Genomic DNA, 25,579 nt, shown 5'->3' on the forward strand with positions numbered 1-25,579 from the left:
TGGCGCAATGTTTATAAGGTAGAATTATAAGGGTTAAATACAGACGTTGTCCAGTTTATTCAAAGTTAAAGAAAAGTTAAGAAGTGTTAAGTGTTTGAATTCAGCTGAATCCAAAGAATTTTGTTTGCAAATAAAAACTTGTAAGGCCTCTAATTAAATAACCACATCATCACTTATTCATCATTTATTATGTCAATTCAACAATTCAACCTTTTTTTCTTTCTTCCTATTATCTAATCTTTCGATTTCAATAGGTCTCTACGACGCTCGGGTTACTTACTACACGTTTATCATCGTCGCCTCCCCTGCTACAATATTGGTCACAGGACAAATAAAAAATATCTAAATGTAAATAAAATTATTTTTGTTTTCGTTGCGGGTACCTACTTAAGCACTTGGTACAACATGACGAAATATATTTATAGGTATTTGTAAAACGATCTTAATGATACTTAATTATTTTATTTTATTTTATTTTAAATCAATAATGGCGTGATATGGTACAAAGTTACAAATCTTATACTATATCAGCAATTGTTACCTAATTTTGTTAACTAGTTATAATCACTGAAGTTTTTATTATTATTTACAAAAATAATTCGGTACAATACATATATAATAAATATAAATTAGGTAAATAAGAAATTATTTGTAGTTGCCTAACTTATTGTCGTATCTTATTAAAATAATTTCTGTTAGGTAGTAAAGAAATGCATGGCACTTAAATTATTAGACTAACTATTTAAACTTAGCTGAACGATGTCAGTTTATTGAATGTAGGCCGATTGTTTATTCACATTCAAATATTCAGTGGGTATGTATTAGTTAGGTAACTATTGGATATTTTGTTACAACTTTTATGATATTCAAAAAATGTAATCTATATCGTACCTATCGGTACGACTGTCGGTACAAGTATGTAACCTACTAAAGTCTGCGCAATGTATGAACCAATATTCAAATATTATATATATTATGTAGTGCGAGTCGGACTCGTGCACCGAGGGTTCCGTATTTTTTAGTATTTGTTGATATAGCGGCAACAGAAATTCATCATCTGTGAAAATTTCAACTGTCTAGCTATCACGGTTCATGAGATACAGCCTGGTGACAGACAGACAGACGGACAGCGAAGTCTTAGTAATAGGGTCCCGTTTTTACCCTTTGGATACGGAACCTTCTTTATAGATACAGAAATTGAGAAAATCTTAAAAAAATAATACTAAAGTACTTTTTTTGCGCAAACAAATTTTACATAAGTAATGTTTTTATGTCATTTTATACAGTTACATCGGATGTTCTAATTTTGGAGTTTTAATATTTATTTTCTCTGTTTCAACTTCATGTCAATTGCGTCCTCCTTCCTACTGACGGCAGAGTTATCATCTACTCGGTATCAAGACATTTGGTTATCCATCATCATCATCAAATAGAATGGCTAACTTATTCTCGTAATAAAGAGTTGTGCGGGTATTTTCATATTCAGATCATGATTATAACATAATAACATCTACTCATTTTGTGAATTGTGCGTTACACTTTCACTGAGCGCGCGTATTTTAGTTATCGGTTGATTGATACTATAAGTACATCATATTATGGCAACAAATTACCGAAGACCTCAAATATTACCGAAATAAATGTAGCTTATTTACATGAATAGTAGCTATAATATTTTTTTTTACCACGTCGGTGGCAAACAAGCATACGGCCCGCCTGATGGTAAGCAATCACCGTAGGCTATTATGGACGCCTGCAACACCAGAGATATTACTTGCGCGTTACCGACCCTTTAAAAACCTGTACACCTATACGTAGGTACCTATTAGTTATTGTAATTCCCAAAATAATTGTTGGTGGAAATTTTAAATCATATCGTGGTCTCTAATTAAATTAAGATCTATGAAGATTAATTAAAGAACCAACAAGAGTTCTTACATCACCTACTCTAGAAGTGACTTACATCACCTACTTTTGCAAAAACCAGAGATCGGATACCGGTTTTTTTTTTGTTATTTGTTAATTACTTCATTTATAAATTGGGCAATTTAATAATACGAAGACGTTACCTAAAAGCACAACTGTATGTAGGACACATTTGGAGTATAAAATAATTCGAAGTTTTTGCAAAAAACCGGTTCCGATCCCTGGTAAAACATCAATCGGCATTTAGTTTATATTATATGTTTAATAAATAAATAACTATAAAACTCGTCATTAGTCTAAAAAAATCAAAATGTAAAAAAACATAGTTTTCACATATCAGAATGACGTAGCTTCAGCTTTTTTGCTCTTCTCCTTGTCCATGTCAGATTTGGACAGAGGTCCGTGTTTCCAGTCGTCAGGGTAGCCGAACTGCCGCACGTCGTCCCACCACTGCTGCTTGCCGTCCGCCCATATGATGTACACTACGTTGGTGCCGACCAGCACGGCGAAACACACCCAGAACGCGACGCGCCATTCAGCCAACGTTGACTGGAACAAAACAATAAAATTTAGAGAGGTATGGGCACTGTGAATGTCTTCTCGCTTTGTGTGGTACGGCACAGCACAGCGGATGTTATTACAGATCTAGAGCAGAGCTCAAATGGGGAAGTTTTGCCATCGACGTAGTATAAAAAAAAGTTACAGCAAGTTTTGATTATAGATGTATAATTTTAAAGCCTAGATGTACTGTATTGTGTTGAATGTTGGCACCGAGTTACCATGACATGAAGAGCATATTTGTTTGCAGTCTAGCTTTAAAATGAACTAGTAGCTGTAGACCTCGCGAGCAGAGCTTAAAACTGAATATATGACTCCGCTATTTCAAAAAAATCCAAAAACCAAATCGACAAAATAAATTTATTTAATCATTGAACCTGCTCACAAAATTTCACAAGAATCAGTTGAGAATTGTGACTAATAGAGGAGAACATTCAGACATATGAAAGCATTTTTGCCCAAGCTGAAACGAAGACCTTCGATGACGCTCGGTCAATGAGTCTCTGGTAGTGTACTCGTACATACCGAAGTGCTTACTTAAAAGAAAACAGTCATGGCGTATCATTAATCATTATGACCTAAATATTATGATTTTAATCTGAATATTTTGATTTTCCATTATATACTTCTTCTTCTTCTTCTTTTTCTAGGGGCTATGTAAGGCTCCAGAGCCTATGTATCACTGCGACCATCTCTGATCTATTGTGATCGCCACCTACTACAACTCTCGATCCAAACCTGCAACTTCAAACAGCTGCAGGATCTTTTTGGTTTCGAGAGACTTTAACTCCTCCGGGCGCAATATATGTCCACCCAGGATCAAGTCACGAGTGCGCATTAGGCAGGGGCACTCTGTGAGGATGTGTAGGGGCGTCTCCCCTGCCTCCATACAGAGTCTGCACCGCCCCCTGTCACGTTTCCCCATAGTGTGCATGTGCTTATTTAGGCCGCAGTGCCCGGTAAGCACCCTAACCAAGTTGCGCAGTTGGTTCCTAGGCAGCGCCAAGGCGCTCGAAGACGCCTTTTTGCTGAAGGCCTTGATAAGCGCTTTGGAATGGTTCAAGCCTGGTTTTTCCCTCCAGAGTTGAATGGTTTTGTAGTGACAGTAGGTCTTTAGGGTGAGCCGCGTTAGGCTTATGGGAATCCCACAAAACGGCTCAGGACTGTAGTTCTTCCCCTTAGCCCCTGCTCGCGCGAGTTTGTCGGCCTTTTCGTTTCCAACAATACCCGCATGCCCCGGGACCCAACGTAGAACAACCTTGTTCCTGGCTCCAAGGTTGTTCAATAATTGCCTGTAGTTCTCAACCAGCCTCGATGTGGTGACATCAGAGGTTAGGGCTAAGAGTGCCGCCTGGCTATCCGAATGGATATAGATAGTATGGTTGCCGTAGTTGCTTTGCAGATTTATTGACGCACATTCAATAATGGCGTATACTTCTGCCTGGAATATAGAGCAAAAACGCCCTAGGTTTAAGCTGATGCTTTTCCTGGGCGCTTCACCATATACTCCGCAGCCTACTTCAGATCCGGATTTGGAGCCATCAGTGTACCACCTTAGGCTTCCTTCTTTCCACTTAATTTGACTGTTTGACCAGTCCTCCCTTTTGGGGAGTTCCACTGAGTAGAGTTTGAGTAGACAAAATTTGGGTGCCATAGTGTCGGACGGCATCCCAAGAACAGGAATATCGTACACTGATTCCTTAAACAGTCTCAGAGTTTGCGATAACCAATTACCTCTCCTCGCGCCCGCTATTCTAAGCATACTAGATCTCGCCTCGCATTACATTATATACTTACTACTACTACACAATTAATAAAACTCTCTACCTCTATAATCTGGATTTACTGTGTCAGTCCTGTTGCCATGTTGGCTTTTAAAAAACTAAGCCCGTTCCAAAATGACAGTTTTACCGTGTTCGTCACAATATAATACTCGCTGGCATTGGATTATCCTATCCCATCAATTAATATAGTCTAATCATGTTTTTTAAATAGAAACATGCAAAACTGTGCACATACTAGAATCTTGCTTACTCATGAACGACGATATATTTGAGCTTATTTAAGGGTCTCTTTCATAATTGTATTTTTTTATGTTTACTTTTTTACTCCTGTGTTATGTTTACTTTTTTACTCCTGTGTTACCCATTCTATTTAAATCAAAATATTTCTGTTTAACTTCCGACTTAGCGTGGCCTTAACATATCAAAGTTGAATTTACAACTGGTTAAAAGTCAGTGGCTGCGAAAAATCAAAACTCTCTCAGGAATTAACCACATTTTAAGTATTCTACGGTTCTGGAAAATAGAACAGCCGAAGGCAAATTATAATTGAATAAACGTCATAAATAAGTTATCTATATTTGTCAAAATATGTACATTCTGATTAAGGACATATGGCAAATTTAATACCAATGCTTTTCACCATTGTAATGTTAAGAGATGCCAAAAAAACCCATTCAAATATCGTCATTTTAATTAATTTATTAATTAACGCTACAATGTCAATGTGTTAACTCGAGTCGGAAAGTTACAACACACAACCATCGACAAATACCAGCTTGTTTCGAAAGTTTTCCTCATAATAATCAATGTTTCAAGTTTTCAACTTTGTAATTCAAGTTTAATTTTTATAAAAGGATGATGTTAATATATTGGAAATCAAATTACAATTTCGATTATTAATACGAATAATTGCCCAGCAGTGGGACACCATAATAGGCTAGTAAAAAAAAAAAAAGATACGAGTAATCTAAACAAAGCTTCTATGAGTTCAAAGATCAGGTGGCATTCACTTTCTTAAATAAAATTGCGTGCACCAAATTAGATTGAGCGGATCCCGGCCTGCTTAATGTACGATTCCCACCGACCGGCTGGAGTCGGGATGCGCCGGAGCGCATTTTCAATGTGCCTAATACATTATGTATGGCAGAAGCGATGGAGTCCGTCCGGAGCCAACCGCGTTCGCGAGGAGCCGACCGACTTTTGGCCGTACAAAATGATATGCGTTCCGACCGCCCGTTCGGTGGGAATGGTACTTAAGCCAGCAAGAATGCTTTAAGATGTTGTATATTTTGTTAATTTTCTTTTTCGTAACCGCAATTCCATAATGTGTTGTTTACTTACATCGGGCGTCAATAGCCCTATCAAGTAGGGCGTGATGATGCCGGAGATCGTAGAGGTCCCGTTTATCATAGCCGTCAAGGAGCCCGCGAAGTTCGGCGCCAGGTCCAGGGCGTTCACCTGCAAGTAAGTAGCTTATTTTACAAGTTTGTCCGTAGATGACATCTAACTAAGATGAGTTGTTTTAAAATTATGAATCTTTGAAATTTTGTCTGGCTTTGAAATGTTATTTTTATCGCAAGAAATCGAAATTTTAGATGTCAATTTGTCAATTGAAATATTTCAGTATCGAGCTTGGATATCGGACAGTCTTTTTTTTTCAATACATTGTAATTCACTCTTTTCACGTTACCCAGTACGTAAAAAAGCAAATCAGAGATAAATACCTATTAAAGTTTTCTTATTCAGCATACTTTTGACAAAAATAACTAGGCTAAGTTATGTGTATGTGTATCTAGGACGTAACAGTGCAGAATAGGAGGTTTAAAATCGAAGTAGTTTAAATTGATGAAGCTTGTATACTAAATATTCCACTTGACTCGTTCTATATAGTCTATATCCTAAGTAGTTACCTTCATTCCGCTATAGAATCCTCCCATTAGCGCCATAGAAGCTATAAAGTAAGCCACAGCTGCCAGCCGGTCGCAGCCGGCGTACGAAGCCAATATGATACAAATGGCCGGACCAGTGGCGGCTAGAACAATAACACATAATAAGAACAAGATTGCGAACAAGTTTCATGATATCGCAATAGGCACTAGCTAAAGATTACTAATATTTAAACAGATAATTCACTTCTTATACAGTTGAAATTTTAATCACCAGCCATACTTTGCATAGTGACTTTATTTATAGGTCATACTGAACAACTTTTATTATGGGACCAATGCCGAAATCGCGGAAAAAATATTTTTTTGGCATTTCGGCATTGGTCCCATTTTAAAGGTTGTTCTTATGACCTATAATAAAGTCACTACGCAGAGTATGGCTGGTGATTAAAATTTCAACCTGTATACTTACCTAATATCTACAGCATGTAAAATATTCGGTACATGGGACTAATAAGCATACTTCCCCTTTGCTCCTGTCCTCTGTGTACATAATTTCTTATTAATAATTTTTGACGTTTGAATCAACCTTTACATTGCCTAATTTGTCCTAAATATCACGACTTTCCAACTCCAATTTCCCGGCCCCGAGGGTCCGGTAAAGCATTCAAGCGACGGTTTGTTTATGAGTTGCTCAGCGATTACCATTCGTATCTTATCCCTTTGGGAGACACGCTATTAAGGATGTTCATAATTCACGTTTAAGCAATTACCCGATACCCGACACTTTGTTACGAATGTTTACCTGCGTTTAATACATATAGAGTTGATGTAGGTATAAAATATATAAACCACGTTACATTCGGATGGCTTCTAGATCATTGTTGCTGTTGCAGTGTAAGGTGAGATTATTTTGCGGCATTACTGCTGCGGCGATGTCGCGAGCGCTTTCACTGTTTGTTGTAAGCAATTTTCTTGACAAAATGAGTCACGTATTCGCAGCAGCAGTAACGCCGCAACAGAAATGCTCCCGCAGTCTCCATCCGAATGTAACGTTACAATTAATTTCGTATTTCGCTAAATTTATTATTAAGCATAATTCACAACCACAAACATAATTTGGTTCCTTCAACATTCACGCAAGACAGATCAAATTATTTCGTTAATTTCGATGCATACTTAAATAATTTAAGCGTAACACCATGTGATCTTGAAATACTTGAGATCTTATGGTCATTAATAGAATAGGAAATTTTATAAGCTAAGCCAAATCTAGCCTTTAACATTTTGCTATAAATCTGTGCGACTTCTTTTTTTAGATTAAAAATTCGTCACATATCTCAAAACCACGATTGGCATAGTGGCTTACCAATAGTGGTATGAATAATTCGTCCCGTTTTGATCGTGTGCCAGTTCTTCTTAACGCAATAGTCGCAGACCAGGCCGAAGATGAAAGAGCTAATCCACATGGCGAGGTATGGTATCGCAGTGAGAGTACCCGTCGCCGCTATGTTAAACTTCAGTACGTCGGTCATGTACTTGGGCAGGTCTGTCACCATCGTGTAGTAGCCCCAGTCGTGGCCAACCTAGGACGATAAATAAAAGTAGAAACGAATATATTTTGAACTTTATTTCAAAATGATAGGGTTCAATTTTGCATAATGCTTATGCCGTATAGGCAAAGAGTTAAATAAGCCTAGGGCTATTCGATATCTAAGTGACAGATGAGGTCACGAATAGGATATTATAGGAATTAAAAGAGGAGTGTCTTTTCAAAAGGTCTTATTTTTATACGGTGTTCATAGAGAAATAAGCCCTTTTGAAAAGACTCCTCAAATAGTAAAGCTAATTAAAGGGGCCCACTGATTACCAGTCCGCCGGACGATATCGGCCTGTCAGTCGTGCGGAACTGTCAAAATTTTGTGCTAACTGACAGGCTAATATCGTCCGGCGGACTGATAATGAGTGGGCCCCTTAATGTTTTATATCAAATAACACTTTCTGGCGTTAAGTGAAGCATTCAAAGTATTAAAATCATTTTAATAATGTAGCAACTTGTGTAGGTACCTACGCACTTAAAAATGTGTGCGTGTCTGGCAATCATGTGCGACAAAGGAATTTGTGACTTTTCAAATACACCATTTACATAAATTTTCACGATTATTACGTACATACACAATAAGCTGTTAAAATTTATTCCGTACTCACGTCATACTCTATCATAATATTCACAATTATATGCTATCTATGCAGACAAGGTTGAATAATTTCCTTACATTAGGTAATTGTTAGCTAATTTACAATAACAGATTTCCAATAACGGGCGCTGAAACGGTTTAAATACTTTAAATCCATAGACAAAGTATGTATATACAAGTAGTTATAGGCATGAAACCGAGCGTCCAGGGGTAAGAGAAAGACATATTCATGTATTGACAGTTTCATGTATGGCAGCATAATCCTTTTTCTCTTTCACTCTTATAAATTTCCTGACCCGACCATGAAAACATGCCCGGTCGGTGATAAAGACAAAGCATGGCACTGTTTTCTCTTTCCTCTTACAGGAATCGCAATAAGACTATATTTTTCTATCAAAGAGTGCCAGGCCCTTGTTTGAATCAGACAATGATCCCGTGCGCGTGTGTGGAGTTTTTATTTTAATGAAAAAGTTATCCCAACTTATCACGATTTCATTTCACATTCCTTGATAACTTCAATAAGTTTATTACATCGATGAAAGTGCGTTCTGTTTATTTTTAATATGTGTTCTGTACTTACTAATCTTTCGATGTCTTGAAGGTTCCGAGTGTTCCGACCTGGTTACGGTTGTTCGTACTTCTGCTGCTCACTACATTTGTACTCATATTTGCACAGGTGTAAAACTTACAGCAGCAAACAGCAGAGCCCAGACTGGGACAGATCTGACGATCGCTTTCCAAGGCACCGGGTCTCGTATGCTGGACTTCTCCGAGCTGGTCACATGTTCCTTCAGGTATGTCAGCTCTTCCTCGGATATGTACGGGTGCGTGTTCGGGGTACTGTAGCATAGCAAGCTCTGAAAATTCATCGGACAGAGATATTTTTTTGTAGGTACCACTTTTTTTTTTGCAATATATATACGCATTTACAAAACTATGAACGTTGTACAATAATTTGTCCAGGGTCCGTTCGTATCAGCGATGATAAACACCCTTCTCATCAATTTACTACAAAGTGAACTTTAAGACAAAGGCATGCAGGCAGTTAAAATGGCGTAGTCATTATTTTGAAATATGATATATACCCCAGACCGTGTTTCAAGTGAGATAAGACTTAAAGGTGCCCAATGCTATTTATCATGAAAATAAATAATGTAAGGTTTTATTTTAATTTCGCATTTTATAAATCCATGCGCGCTGTGTTAGTCTATTGAGCAAATGATAAAAGCATATTTTAGTATCACAACTATAAGAACAGACAATTAAACAGAACACTCAAAGACTTGGAGAACGACTATAAAGTTTCATTTATCCTGTATCAAAAAGCTCACGTTTAACTACTATATTGCACTTACAAATGCTCTTACAATCTTTTATATTTTCTCTGTAAAATCTTTAATTAATGGAATTAAAACGTGAGCTTTAATTTTTTTACTTAGCTTTGAACTATTGATTACAAAAAAAATACTAGGTAGGTACATACATATGTTTGATAAGACTTACCAAAATTTGGGATATATTTTTCACATAAAAAAGTTCATATGCTTACCCAAAAAACGAACCATATGATGCCGAAAATTCCGAAAAAGTAGAAGACATTGGCCCAGTCCCCATCTCCAGCCATAAGGAAGCCGGACATGAAGGAGCCAAAGATATTTCCAATCTGGGCGCCACCGAACACAATGGCGCCTTGACGCCCTCGCTCATGCGGCGGTACCCACCGCGCTAATACTATCATAAGAGCTGGCATTGTGGGGCCCTGAAATTAAATAGTAAGTATTAAATCACATTTACAATCGGGTCCATCGCGAATTTATTTTGTAATATTTATTTACCGACGTTTCGACAGGTTTCACTGGTCGTGGTTGCGGCTAACTGACTGACTGATATGTGTTCAAAACGCGAAAGTTTTAAATGTTATAAATAGTAAGTTCTTAGTCAGTATTACCTAAATTGTAAACGCTGATAAGATTTATTCAGGCATTAACTTGTTTTTATAATTATTAACCAGTTTAAAGCTAAGCTAAAAGCTGCATCTTATTAAAACTCCCAAGATTAAAATTTCAACTTATTTTTTTTATGAAATAAAACTATTTCATGAGTAACTATCGCGGTAACCGAAGACAATATTTTTTTTTTTAATTGAGAGCCTCAAGATTGCGTTTTGCATATAAACAAAACAAAATGTATTGACGTAATCATTTTTCGATTGTGTCATTGAGTGCAACATTATATTTCTTACGCAACTTAACTGCACTTTTTATAAGAACTTTTACAGCCAATAAAATATCGATTTAACTTAATGGTAGAAACTAAAGGTAGAATCATTAAGACCAGATGTGACACTAACTAAAAATATGAATGTCTTATACACAAATAATATATCCTTTTCTAAAACCAACTATATCATTCATAGCATAGGAGTAAGTATTAAAGGAAGGGTTAAATTGTTTGTGATTGACTAGAAAGTAGAAATGATTAGTTGACTACAATACATCAATGGAACAAAAACGTTTTAAATATCGACTGACTGAAATACATAATTTAATACAAAAGTTAGTACATATAACGTCTACTATCAGTCTTGATGACTAATAAAAGTATAACACTACGCATATACAATACGCACGAGTGAAACGTTATTCCAACGGGAAAGATTATTTACTAAAACGTAGGTTTAAAATACCCTTAATAAAAAGATAATTAGTTATATACAATAACTTACTTCACCCATGCCCTGCAAAACTCGAAGGATGAACAACCATGTCGCACCTCCTGCCTTGACCACTACAGGCGTCAAGAGCGTAAACACGGCGGTGCTCAGAAGCCCTACTCCAAGCGTCCATTTGCCTCCATATCTCTCCGCTAAGTATCCCCCGGGAACGTGCGTAACGGCATATCCGTAGTAGAAACCACTAAGTATCAGCCCTTGAGTGGACTCCGACCAGTCGAATATTGCGTGCTAAAAAATAAATTGTTATTAACACCCTTTTACCTGAGCTGAGGCGTTACGAGTACCATGATAGTTTTATTTATGTTTAGACATTGAATGAAGATTTGAATATAGGTAAGCACTGGGAGCTCGCCGGTTAAAAATATCCATTCCAGAAGAAGGGGAAATCAAAGTTTGTACGTATAGTTAATGTAAATTAAAAATAGCTGTCGCATTATTATCGCACTTGCCATTGACTCACCATTGCAATCTAAGACATTCCTAATAGTTCTATTTTTCCACAGCAACTACATATTAGAAACATTTATTTCTAGGTTTAATTCATGTTAAATTATTGTTGGTTGTCGTGTTATTCTTAGTTTATTGATTGATCCTAATTTAATTTCATCTATTGTAAAAGAAGTTTTGTGATATACTTTACTTATTTATGTAGATAATACACTAATTTATATCTTGACACAGATATTAGATATCAAAGTCCTTTACAGAAACTTTTAAACAATTTTATCGCTGCTTGAACTATAACTTTATGGACAAACTAGAAACTAGCAACAGTTTCAAAGGCCCAAAGTCGGGATCGATATCTAAGATTACAGCTATGTAACTCCGAAACGAACACTGAGGGAAGATTGAGCGTTCTGGTTGGCTAGCTAAATCTTCGTCAGACGTTAACTTTTTAAATTACAGGTAGTTTTGTACATGTAAAGATATTTCACATGCGCTTTTCAAATAGTATCTAGATCACCGGTCAATAATTTATTAATCTTCGTGGTTGCTGTTAAGAGCTTTTATAGGTAGTTATTTGTTTTACAAGGGTCAAGTTGTTGTGTAACCACTCGTGCACATTGATACTCGAGCTAGCGAAGGATTCCAAAATTGAACCACAAGCGTAGTGAGTGGTTTGAAAGATGGAATATCGAGCGTTGCGAGGGTTTTAAAGCATGAGGGTATTTTTTTTTTTACCAATGAACTTTTTAGCTGACTACGGAACCCCGAAAAAATATTCGTATTGATGTGTTTCGTTATATTATGTAGGTATACATATTAGTGTATTACTAATAGACGAATAAACAAGTTATTTTACATGTAAATAAACGGGCTCGTATATATTTATTTTATCAAGCTAAACGTGATACGCATATTAACACGTATTTGTATACTTTATTTCAAATACATAAAAATCATACATTTAAAGGAAAACATGCCATTGACACTGACTGAAACAAATTATAGCGTATGCGGGTTGTATATTTTCCTATATATATGACGCTTAAAAAACTTTCGTTTCAAAAAAAAACTGGGGCTAATATTAAAGATTGCCGTGGGAATTACTTCTATGGATCGTACTTTTATCTGACCTGTTAATGAAGGGATAAAGTTAATAGTTTTACGAGTAAATTGTCAGTTTAGCGACTGGTGTCAGTGACTTACTGGAATCAACGGTATTAATAACGGCGTTTTGAAAAGTACAGTCACCCCCAGTTGGATCCCCAGGCAAACTTTCAAATTGTCATTTTTTTTAATTTCTTATGTGTGTATATGTTTTTTTTTTTATAACGTCACATATTGTTAATCTAGCTAGTCCAATTGGTTACTAAACCACAAAAGTGTTGAGCGCACCAAACAATAACCAAAATATTGAAGATGTCAATTACTGCACAACACAAGCAGCGAAAGGTGAACACACCGATAGATGTAGGTAAATGTACTTACAGGTTTGCTACTGACAGTCCCATTAGCTATAATCTCGCTATCATCCGGGCAAGCATTCGGATCGTAGTGATCGCTGCTGTTACCGCTGCTCTTGACCATCTGCGTGACAGCCAGATTGAGGCACACCCGCATCGTGTAAGCGTTGCACACGGCCAGCAGGCCCATGATGCCCAAGACGTACCGCTGGGGAATTAGGAACACTAAGCAGAGAAAATCAAACGATGTAGTGTTCTTTCATAGAAACGCCGTCATGGACCAACAAGAATGTTTTTAAGCGAAAAGCGAAATATTTTTGTCAAATTAGAGCAAATACTTATGAGCTAGTTAAGTTAAGAAAATATGAATTACGAGACATAATTAAAAAAGCATTGTGGGCCCTAAACAACCTCTTTTACCGGTGACCTTTTATTACTGGCAAAAATTGCAATATGGTATAAGTGATAACTATCAGCAACTATAGTTAGAATAATATTGCCAGAAAATATCTCGATATTTCAATTATACATATCTGAAAACCTGAAGTGTTAAATCGAGAGCTAGAGACTGATTTCGCTTTTCGGTGTAATGTGATTTTGTTACACATAATCGACCAACGCTACTTATGCTCCGTTTTCCAATGTGGCTCGGCTCGATGCGCTAACTGTTGTAATATGTTCGAGATGTCGCGGTACAGTGAAAGGTTACGAGTCAGTCACGAAGGCCAGGATTACACTTGTAAGTTTTACTTACGTAAGTAGGGACACAGCTATACTACAGAAAGAGATATGAATATCGTTATCTCATTCTAGGATATAGCTTTGTCCCTACTTACGTAAGTAAAACTTACAAGTGTAATCCTGGCCTTAAGCTGGTGCAAGTAAGCAAAGCATATTAAAACGAAAGTGGATGATCCACTATCCTCTTAATTACTTAGTTATAAGCTATAGCTATCTACACGTGTGTGTACGATAGTTAATTAAATATTGATGATCAATATGACATCAATTAGACATAGGTACATCAGTATCTATATAATTCTCAAAGGGCACGACAATATTGCCAATATAGGTACTAATTCAATACACTAGGCGTAAGTGGTATCTCGGTAGTGCGAAGCATGCTCGATAATCGATTAGTCAGGGTTTCATGTTTCCAGTGTAACAATACTGAGCTCAGTGCATATAAACTCAACGTTCTATAATCTTAATAATTTAACTAAATATATTGTGTTACTTGTTACAAATTTGACGTGTATAATGTATATTTTATGAATAAAACATTGAAATTGAGATTATATAAAGTTAATAGCTGATAAGTTCTCACTGCACGTGCACTTTCATGTTTATTCTTTGAGCGCATCTTACGAACGCAAAAGCAAAATAACGTATGTATATAATAGTAAGGAACAGAGGTACATGCAGTTTCATAGTGACATTTTATTTATATTCAATTGAAACTAGAGGTAGGATACTTAGCTTCTACCGGTACTTACATTTTGATAGTATGAGTCGCCATCTTGGTATCATTTCAAAATTAATTTTCTCCTATTTGTTACGTTCCTGAAAAGTAAAAATAATTAGGTAAATTAACACAACGGTGGCTATCAAAATTAACCAACCAGTTTAAACACAGTATTCTCGTAGCCCCTCCCCTACAAATGCTAATAGAATATCGATTTAGCCGATTGTGAATGGGATTGTAAGTATTTATCAGTACGGTTTTTACTCACTATTATTTTTAGTCGCTTTTGGCGACATGTTTCGGATTCTTTGGGAATCCATCCTCAGGCACGAGTGTCCGCGGCGGTTGTACGTCGTGCACTCACATGTCGCCAAAAGCGACTAAAAATAATAGTGAGTAAAAACCGTACTGATAAATATTTTGAAATATGTCTCACGATAGTTTAAGTGCGAGGATTGTAATTATTTTGCCTACTGAAATCTGATCGCTATTTATATCTGATTTTTAACCGACGAAAAAAACGGAGGTTTTTTTTTATGTCATACATACCTTTTTACAGAAATCGGACTACTATCGGTACTGGAGTTGGTACCATATAAATTTGGAAAAAAAATCCTACCCTAAGGGTGGGAAAACAAGGGTGATTTAATAGGGGTGAGTAGATTATAACCACAAAAAAATATATAATAAAAACTTTTTAACAAAAAAAAAATTATCCGCCGAAAAAACTGAAAAGCAAAAAATTATAAACCTATTTTATTTAACCCTAATAACTAAGTTCTTAAACTAATGTAATGGGCGATAGTTACTCATGAAATAAAAGTATGAAAACTATGGATGTATTAATAAATTCAATAGAGGCGATATAATCCGTTTTCATAGTTTTATTTCATACTTACATTAGTTTAAGAACTTAGTTATTAAGGTTAAATAAAAAAGGTTTATAATTTTTTGCTTTTCTGTTTTTTCGGCGGTTTAATTAGTTTGTTAAAAAGTTGTTTCGCTTAGATACTACACCGTATGGGTTTACTGCAACGTTTGTAAACTACTTCAACCTCAACAACATATCATTGCTCATCGAAATAAATTGCGCCACTAAGCTCCCATTTACGGACATTGACAATTACAAGTAGTTTAACTAGTTAAGTGTTTTCACCTACATACTTACACCGGCGATTTATCAAGAACATTTAACTTCAATACCTAAACATAAAGCGGTTTCCCCTACGAGGTGCTTTCGTTGGTTATTGGAAAAGTAATTTAGCCGTTGTAAAGAGCAATAGAGTCTTATTTCAATTGGCCCTCACGCTATGTCCGAGTTATAGATTTTCTCTCTTAGATTCCGTAATATGAAGACTTACCTCTTGTACAGGCGCCCCTGTACAAACTGTGTGTCTGTGTGTGTGTCTCGGTATAAAGAACTATACCGAGAGGCGCATCGTGCAGTTGCATCCCACGCCACATTCGACTTAAATATTTCGATCATATTACCTATTCGTGTTACTATTTATTTTTATACGTACCTTGTGCTCGGGCACTAATTACCTGCTATTGATGGTATAGATTTATAGAAGCAATGACGTAGATAGGTACGCGATTAACAATGTTTCTTATAAGAGAAAATCGACAAACGCTTCTCCATACAAACGTAGTCCCTATAAAACTGCATTACATTTAAAAGTTAATCTAATTTTATCTGCAAACATTGTAAAATAGAACCAGTTCGTGTGTAGTTATTTAATTAGTTATTAGCTACTTACTAAATTAATGTAAATTAAACCCTGTTGTCGATGTACTATTGATTAAAAAGATACTACTTACCTAAAATCTCTGTACAAAATATACACAAATTGAGACCGACTTCCAGTTCAGACTTTAGCTAAAATATTGAGAAAACTTCGTGTCTTGTTAATTACTAGGACATAAAACTACATCAATAGCGCTTTTGGCACGTCGGTATAAAATTAAAATATAATTATAATATACCTATTGTTATTGTCAGAAAGTAGTCGACCTCAGAATGCAACTCAATCGTCGCCTTGCTTATGCAGATTGCTTAACGCATGAGAGGATGTGAGATGAAGCATGACTCGGCGAATCGTAAGTTTTGTACGACCTCCTTGGCAAACTGGCGTAACGACTACCAGGGTCAAAGGGCTTAAGGAACAAAGCGCGATTTTTCAGGAGAACCAAAAAAACAATTGTTTTGAGAAAAAAATCATACCCAACTTTTTTTTTCTTTAATAAAGTAACTCCTATAAATTAGATTTTAGTGATTAACTGTTACGTTATCTGAATATTGGGGTGTTTTGTTATTTTTATGGAATTGATGTACATATAAAGTACCTACTAATTCATTCATATTTTAGTAACCCTATAATGAAGGCAACAATAAGCAGCTAATGTAAGTACTTAATAGAAATTTTTAAAAGGAAAGTACAAGGTCATCCCATAATCACCCAGATATCAACAACTTTAAAACTCGAAATTATACGTACCCATTGGCTTGGCGTATCTTTTACATTGAATTCTAGTGGTAGTCACTAGTTGTGGTCGTAACGTACATGTAGCACACGAAAATCTTCAGCAAATAGGCGTAACGGACATAAAAATAGTACAGATTTAATATAATTTCTGATGAAAAAGGGTAGTATTTTAAATTTGTGGATACGGCAAAATGTGTTAAAATATTGTGTTCAAGCATTTTTTTCATGGGGCTTAACGGACATTTTTTTCAAGCTATCGTTGATTACACCATTCGATAGAGAAAAAAAAACTGAGTATGACTGCATTCATAACTCATTTTCGCCATTTTGTCTCTTAAGCCTTTTGAGCCTACGGTAGTCGAATTGCTCACAGAATGGTCAGGGGGCAACTCCGCTTGTCATTTCTTTTTTCCTTTTCCTTTTTAATTCCAATTAAAAAAACATATATTATGATTAATATAATTTGTTACGGCCCTTTTCTAAAATCTAAAATTCAATTGCTTCGTTTTTACATATTGTTTTAAGAATAATGACCGATTATTGCCGGTCATTCATAATCATAACAATAACTAACCAGCTGTTTACTGATCACCAGCGGTAAAGATGGATTAGAAATTATTAAATTACAATCTTATCGACCAACAACACTGGTAAACACATTACCTGAGGCTAACTGGTAAACAGTTGTCAATATAGCTTAATATATAGTGTGATTTTTCACAGTTAATCGGGTAATACCCGTGGCCAATTGCTTTCCATTTCAGTTTGAGTATCTAGTCATAAACACGTCTTGTAACTTCCACAGTAATAAACCATAATAACCGTATTGTTATTGTTTTTTACAAGTACCTACGTACCAGGTAGAAGTCTGTAAAAAGTATAAACTCCTATCAGCAGCATACTTAGATGAGTGTTTTATCAGTCGAGCGAGAGTCAACACGATTAAGATATTATTATTTAATTGTGCCAAGTACGGTATGGAATCCTGATGTTATATTAACTACCTATATTAATATAAACACCTAAAAATGGCACAGATGTGTAATGTTTGTAATTCATTCAAGTAATGTAAAATATTGTTGGCCTATTAGAGTATTTAAAACCAAATTGGAAAAACTCATATTATAATTTTCTATTATAGATCCCTAGTAATCATGCTAAATATGTTTTAAATTTAATTTTAGGCTCACTTTAAACGTTTTGTTTATGCGTAAAAAAAGCATCTCTAAACCTAAATCCACCAATAACATATGAGCAACTAGTAACCTAATGGATAAATGGGTTTAAATGTGGATAGGAAATCAGTTTTTAATATACATTTGTAACGTTTTCAATTTACTACCTACTGTCTTCGGTTACCTCGATAGTTACTCATGAAATATAGCTGTGTAAACGGATTATATCGCATATACTGAATTTATAATACTCGATATACGCGATATAATCCGTTTACATAGTTTTATTTCATAGGTGCCTACTGTTGAATGTTTGCGTTTTATTCAATGCTGTCTTTTGAATACGAAATAGTGACAAGGAGTTAATAGTGGTCAGATTATTATTGTTAGTATTATTAGTCTAGCTGTCTACTTAATATGGTCAGAGTCCATCAGCAGTAATTCAAGATTTTTTTAAACTACATATGTAAACGTAGTATTAAACTGAAGTAATCTTTTAATACAAGCTAGGGTGTGTAACTGACAGCGTTTGCAAACATATTTTTTTGTACATGGGTGATTTTAATTTAAGTATAAGAAGCAATAAAAACTCTACTAAAACGTGTTAATCTCATAAATTATACGTCAGCAAATGAGTTTTACCTATTTCTGTAAGTTAAGCATCACAAGTCCGCCAGAACGCCATTAAGGGTGCCATAAAGAAAGATTTTCCTTCCCTTCCATCCTTCCTTCCTTCCTTTATGAACTACCTATATTTCAATCAATCAATATATTTATTTCAATTAGAAAAGAGACTTTTTAAAGTTAATGCCTACTTTGAAACATAAAACAGATTTCACGGCATTTCCGTTGAAAAAAAAACTAGCATATACAATATCAGATATACCTCTATTTAACTTAAGTTTAGCAACTGAGCCGTTTAAAATTAATTTGTTACATTATAATGTATTCAATTATTTAGTCAGCAGTGACGGTCATTGTCAAGCTCCAGTCGAGGTCGTTGGCTATTCAATTTGAATGAACGATACTCTATTTGTTCCGAGCCAAAACGGCGCAAAAGCCTTATTATGGCCAATAAGGTACGAGTAGATAGGGTTTTTGGTTATAGGGCGGTGGGAATAAAAAGCGTTATGTTATTAAATAATTTAAAATGCCCTTAAATGAAAAACAAAACAACCAATACAGATACTTAAAACACATAACGGCTAGTCTGAGTTAAACTATAGAAAGAGACTGGCCTTGTTGAATTATAAGAACTTTTATTGCAACGCAAAACTTGACAAATAGAAATAAATATGTCTGTTAATTTGTCACAGGACAGGTTTAATTTTTTGATATAAAGCCTGTTCTAAATTGGGTCTTAAAATATTTAAGAACACTTAATTAAATGAAAGTCACGTATCTCAGTCATCCCACCGAGAACAAAATAATTCCATAAATGGGTTTTTTACTTAAAAGTGTACCATTTACTTTTTTTCTAAAACCATCAACTTTTGGGTTATTTTTACTCAGAATCACGAGTACTATCGATTGAAAAGCTCATTGAATTTGACAGATTAAAGGGGTTGAAACTAACTAACTAACCATATTAACTAGGAGTTAATATGGTTATTGAAAATTAAATAGTTAAGCAATGTTAAAATCGAATGTACCTATTATAAACACTAACCTCTGGCTTTAAGTTTAATTGTTTTGTTTTCATTTGTTACTTACAACTATGAAATATATTCTTCGAAATAAAGATGTTTAATTTATTTATTATTATTTACTAAAAATGAAAAAAAAAGTGTCCCAAAACATTACTGTTTTGTGACGCCTGCTCACGTACATTATGTATGGACCGTTACAAAAATGGCTCCCAAAATTTGTATGAAAAGCTACGGACAATTTTTATAAGTATAATAACCGTCAAGTGTAAAATATGGGTGCATACAACTTACTCAAAAATATGTCCCATAGTCCTTAATTCGCTGACATAAGAGCTATGGGACATATTTTTAAGTATGATGACTGCACCCATATTTTTACATTGACTGTACCATTTTGTCTGAATTTAATATTTCGTTTTTGAATTTTCTCGCCAAATTAGATATTAAGTATCAACGTCATTGGTTTAATTCTAATACTACTACTTATTTAGTTAACAAAATACTTTGACTTAATATTAATTTTACTTCTTATAAATTATTAGTTATTCATGTTATTAATTATTCAACATTTTGCATTCCGCCGTTTCGCTGATTTTGACAGTAAAAATTGATGTTCTATGTTTCACGGTAATTCAGCTTTTGTTTTACAATTTCAATTTGTTTAATTATTAAAAAAACTAACCAAAACATCTTCACTTTACGACGGCAGTACCTATACGCCTATTATCAAATACCTATACAACTCCGTATAAGATGAATAGTCTAAGGAAAAAACGTGCCTCGTAAATCAAGAAATTCTCGTTTAGATGGCGGTTTCGTTAGTTATTTAACAAGTAAAAGAACATAGGTCAAAATTATATAAACGTAATAAATACAAATAAAAAAACATTTATCCATATACAGGGTGTCTTTAGCCAATAGACAACCCCTGAAATCCCACGTAGGGTTACTTCTCAGGAATGCTCTAACGTTAATATTTTTTTGATTAGAAAAAAGATAAAAAATAATAATTTTCAAACAAAAGTTATTTTCAATGATCGACAACCAAAAGAAACATACTGTATTAACACAACAACAACAATACAACAATTGTAGAATTTGTTCGTAAATGTGCGGCAACGATGACATTTGTCAAAAGTCAGAATCTTATTAGTGTCATAAATAAAAAATACAATAAAAAAGGTCGAACAAGGTTTCATACTATTTATTACCTCAGGAGCTACTAACACATACCGACTGATCCAAAGTAAAAAATCGTAATTTGTTAATTTCTTCATAACCGCTACACCGGTTGTTATGATACTTTGTATAATAGTTCTAAATACCCTAATGCGTATGTACATATCGGCTTTGTCCAATAGTTAGGGACACCCTGTATGGGTTTATACATTTTTCATATTTTTATTGTTAATCGTGTGTCGATAGATGGCAGTGAATTTACTGTGACTACAAAATTTATTATGACAGTACCCCCTTTGTCCTATATATTCTCTTTGCTTCTTTCTATTACAGTTTTTTTTATTTTATATCAGGGATATAAAATCACATTTTAAACAAATTTATTAGGTAACCTGGAGCTATATATTGTGTAAATGTGGTTCATGAGATACACCCTGGTGACAGACACACAGACAGACGGACAGAGGAGTCTTAGTAATAGGGTCCCATTTTTACCCTATGGGTACGGAACCCTAAAAACCCTTTTATCTATCGACTCGCATAGTGTTTTCATAAACTCATAAGAGCATGTGAAGTAAATGAAACGTAAACATATTTAAACTCGTAAGGAAAATACCGGTTTGGCTGCTTAACTCCTTAACAAAGATCCACTAAATTTAATTATAAAACAAGGAAATAAAAAAATACGTTCACATCCGTATACCATTGGCGTCACTTTTATGTTTACAATTTAAAACACTATTATAATTAAAAAAAAAAAATTTAGTCTTAAATTTTCCTGATATGAGTGGCAATGTCATCAGCAGTTTATCGAAATAAATTATAATTAAGAAAGTCGAAGAAAAAAGGGCTCACACTGACATTAATACTTAAGTATATTGAGATAACGTTCGGATGCAGCTGCATTACTGTTGAGGCGTCGTTCTTACCGCCGCTACATCTGTCAAGTTCCTTGATAAAATGAGTGACGGAAGGAACGACAAAATCGTGGCAGTAACGGGCGTTGAAAGTCATTTATTTTATATAAATTAATTAATACAACGGCGGCAACAACCGAACGACGCTGCAACATACCTTTTTTCCTTTTTCTACATTTCCAAGAAATCGACTCTAAACTAGATTTGTTTATTAGGACGTATCTCAGTAGCTATACTACTACTACTATATAAATTAAACTGGAGGCTTTACGCCTCAAACTGACCAACATTTGTTCAGCAACTTTTTAAAATTATGAAATTTTTACATTATACCTTTTTCATACTAATTAAATATTATTTTCAATGTACGCTGCCATCTGTGTGTTTGACGTTGCTTGTCACCCTTTAAACATAACAAATTTTGCAATACGTTGCGTCTTAGAATAAACTTTAAGGTGTATTAAAAATCAAAACAAGTTATTTTTAAAAGTGGCTGAACAAATATATATATCAAATATATATATATATATATATATATATATATATATATATATATATCAAATGTTGGTCAGTTTAAGGAGTAAAGCCTACAGTTTAATTTAATGCTCCTGTTACATTAAACACCCGGTATATATATAATTTATATGCCAAAATATGCCGTATAGGCTTAGATAATGTATAACCAGTCCGTGCTCGAGAATGCCAGGGTTATCAGAAAAAGTTTTTGATGGCTATCAGAAAACGGTTATTCATACCTCTTCGTAAGTAGATTTTAATAAATTGGTAGGCATACTTTTTAATTTTATCTACGTCGGTGGCAAAAACCATACGAACCTACTGATGGTAATAAGTAAGTAGTTACCATAGGCTAAGATAGACGCCTGCATCTCCATACACCCTGTATGGTCCCAGTCATGCTCATTGCTGACTCTCGAAAAAACTATATACTTTATTTCTCGAAACCAAAAAAATATGTGATTTAACATTTTTTCTATAAACACCTTTCCCTCCTCTAGACATCCGTCTTTCCATGGGTACTACGAGTATTTAGTCGGCTCTATCCTAGGTTTAATGACCCAGTGTTAGTTAGGGCCGCCCCAACCACTACTCAATCCTTTTCAGATTTAAGTAGTAAAATATCTGATTGAGTAATGATTATTTTTCGCATATTGTTATATTTTCGTAATGTAATAATATTTAGAGCAATGATAGTGAGATAAGGTGTGCAACTTTTTGCAGGTTTTAACCACGGATCGGGTTATTGAAGAAGTGCTAAAAGACACGCGCAAATAAATACGAGTAGTAGATTGTTAACCAAGGGATGAAAGGCTCTCATCTCACTGCGTTTGAGCGTCAATAGTCCGAGACTGAAATGGTGCCTTTCACCCAAATTAAACACTACTTTACATTTCGAATTGGAGGAAATTAAAATACATCGAAAAAAGGATGGTGGATTGCTCGACTTGGCGGGGGCACTACCATGCCCCAGATGTGTATTTTAAAGGATATGACTAAGTATAAACTTTTATATTATTTCTTGAGGGTAAAAAAAAGGTAAAGTATCGTTATTTAATGAATAGGTTAAATATCAGAATGGAAATTGTACAACAAATTCATTCAAATTATTTTGAATTAACATGGCAGTATGAATTTTAATTAAGGAAGAAAATTGTTTTTGGCGTTTTTGCTGTGAAGGTTCGATTTATGTGATGCTTGATTCTTAAAATATGATTGAATGTTTCACCTTATTTCCTCGCATGTTTGGAAAAAAGCACTGTATATGCCTCGACAGGAATGGCAATTCGTGGATTCGTTTTCTTTGTCCGACTGCGCTTCGCCTCGTCCGGCAAAATCGAAACTCGTCCATGAATTGACCGTCCAGACCCGTCTGGCCTAGTGGATAGTGACCCTGCCTGTGAAGCCGATGGTCTTGGGTTCGAATCCCGGTAAGGGCATTTATTTGTGTGATGAGCAGATATTTGTTCCTCAGTCATGGGTGTTTTCTATGTATTTAAGTATATACCCATAACACAAGCCTCCTTGGGCTTACCGTGGGACTTAGTCTATCCGTGTAAGAATGTCCTATAATATTTATATTATTTTATTGCCTTTTCTCGGCCTCTGCATTAAGTACTACATAAAAAACTAAAATAATGTCATTTGTAGCGCATGTACCTACGAGATAGTATGTTATTTTCCTTTCTTTGTATTAAATCAAAATCAATTAGTCTCGAGATAATGAAATAATGTAAAGGTCCATTAATCTTGATACAATTCGATATACACGTAACCTGGTTGCTAGTAAGGTTTAAAGTATAAGTACCTACTCTGACTGCATATATGTTAAAGGATAAATAAACTTTAAACCTCAATGTTATTTTCAACTCCTGACTATAAACAATGTGTATAATTAATAAAAGTATCACGTTTTAACACTCGAAGTAGAGTTGCATGAAGTTCCCATATGATATAATATAATCCTGCACCAAACTAACTGTCTCTGTTTAGCCCAATTGTTGACTGGTAGAGAATGCCCCAAGGCGTTAAGTCCGCCATTTGTACTCTTTTTGTGTTTTGTGCAATAAAGTTTAAATAAATAAATAATCCGTGAAGCAGCTGTAGCTACGGGGACCTAACATAAACTGAAGCAAAGATAATCTTCGTAATAGATGATACATTCTAAGGAAAAAAACGTGCCTCGAAAATCACGAAAATTAGATTCACGGTCAGATGGCGCCACTACCTTTGGCCTACTCTCATATAGAGAGCGTTGAAGGTTTCGTTTGTTATTTAACAATTTTAACGCATATCAGTGAAAGAACATGGGTCAAAATCATATAAAAATAATTAATGCAAATAAAAAAAATCATTTATCAAATACATTTTATCGCGTTTTTATAAATCTTCATCTTTAGTTTTAAAGTGACAGATGGCAATGAATTTACTGTGGTTACAAAATTTACTATGACAGTACCGCTCTATCCTGTTATATCCTCTTTGACTGAAGTTAAGGTATTTTTAAAGTAGGTACCACTTATTCTTCCCACAGCTCTGGATTTGTTAAGGATTAAAAATTGCGAAATATGCTTAACAAATCTTGGACCATAATATGTTGCAGCAATGTTATTTTAACGGTTACAATATTATTACTGCTCTTGATAGTCTTCACTAGATAAAGTGTGGTAAAACCTGAAAATATATTCGGGAAGAAAAAATGCAAAACACAATTTCAGCAAATTAATGAACATATTATTATTCCATGTAATCAGTTGTCAGTTTATAAATAAGTGATATTCCTACTCACATATAAATAATCGCCACTCAAACTTACGCAAAAAAATACACTTAATAGTAAATAATTATGATTAACATCCGTTTTAATTTAATTTCCGTAACATATTGTAATGTGTATATAAATTATATATTATTTTTATGCAATATACACGTGTCGTGCATAAAAATATTGTATATGTCAATACTCTTAAGATTATAAAAAATAATCAAATCTCAATTAAGAAAGGGAATAAAATCATTACTTACTTAATCTTCTTAGAAAAATTCCAGGCTGCGGATAACGATTAACTTTTCCATTCAATGTTTATTTCTCTTGTAGCACTTATTAAGGCTTCGAAGAACTAGTAAACGAGTGACAGACAAGTAGGGGAGCACTCGACTGACGCAGTTCAGCGGCGCGAGCGCCGTAACTATTACTCGC

At 34.8% G+C, this 25,579-nt stretch overlaps 1 protein-coding gene across 2 annotated transcripts; it reads right to left on the reverse strand.

The window, feature by feature from the left end:
• Nucleotides 1-486: 486 nt before the first annotated feature.
• LOC134744234 (putative inorganic phosphate cotransporter) lies at nt 487-25,579 on the reverse strand. Of its 2 annotated transcripts, XM_063677976.1 has the most exons (10): nt 25,405-25,579; nt 14,490-14,556; nt 13,019-13,218; nt 11,078-11,314; nt 9,902-10,111; nt 9,042-9,209; nt 7,524-7,740; nt 6,179-6,300; nt 5,610-5,726; nt 488-2,475 (listed from the first exon to the last, which is right to left on the reverse strand). In XM_063677976.1, exons 2-10 carry the CDS (start codon nt 14,521-14,523, stop codon nt 2,263-2,265), a joined length of 1,518 nt encoding a protein of 505 aa, XP_063534046.1. In that variant the 5' UTR covers nt 14,524-14,556; nt 25,405-25,579; the 3' UTR covers nt 488-2,262. The 2 variants fall into 2 exon arrangements, with proteins under 2 accessions (XP_063534047.1, XP_063534046.1); XM_063677977.1 differs by lacking the exon at nt 25,405-25,579 and having other exon boundaries at nt 487-2,475; nt 13,019-13,201.

Source organism: Cydia strobilella, chromosome 9, assembly GCF_947568885.1.
Source record: "Cydia strobilella chromosome 9, ilCydStro3.1, whole genome shotgun sequence".
NCBI classification, from domain to species: domain Eukaryota; kingdom Metazoa; phylum Arthropoda; class Insecta; order Lepidoptera; family Tortricidae; genus Cydia; species Cydia strobilella.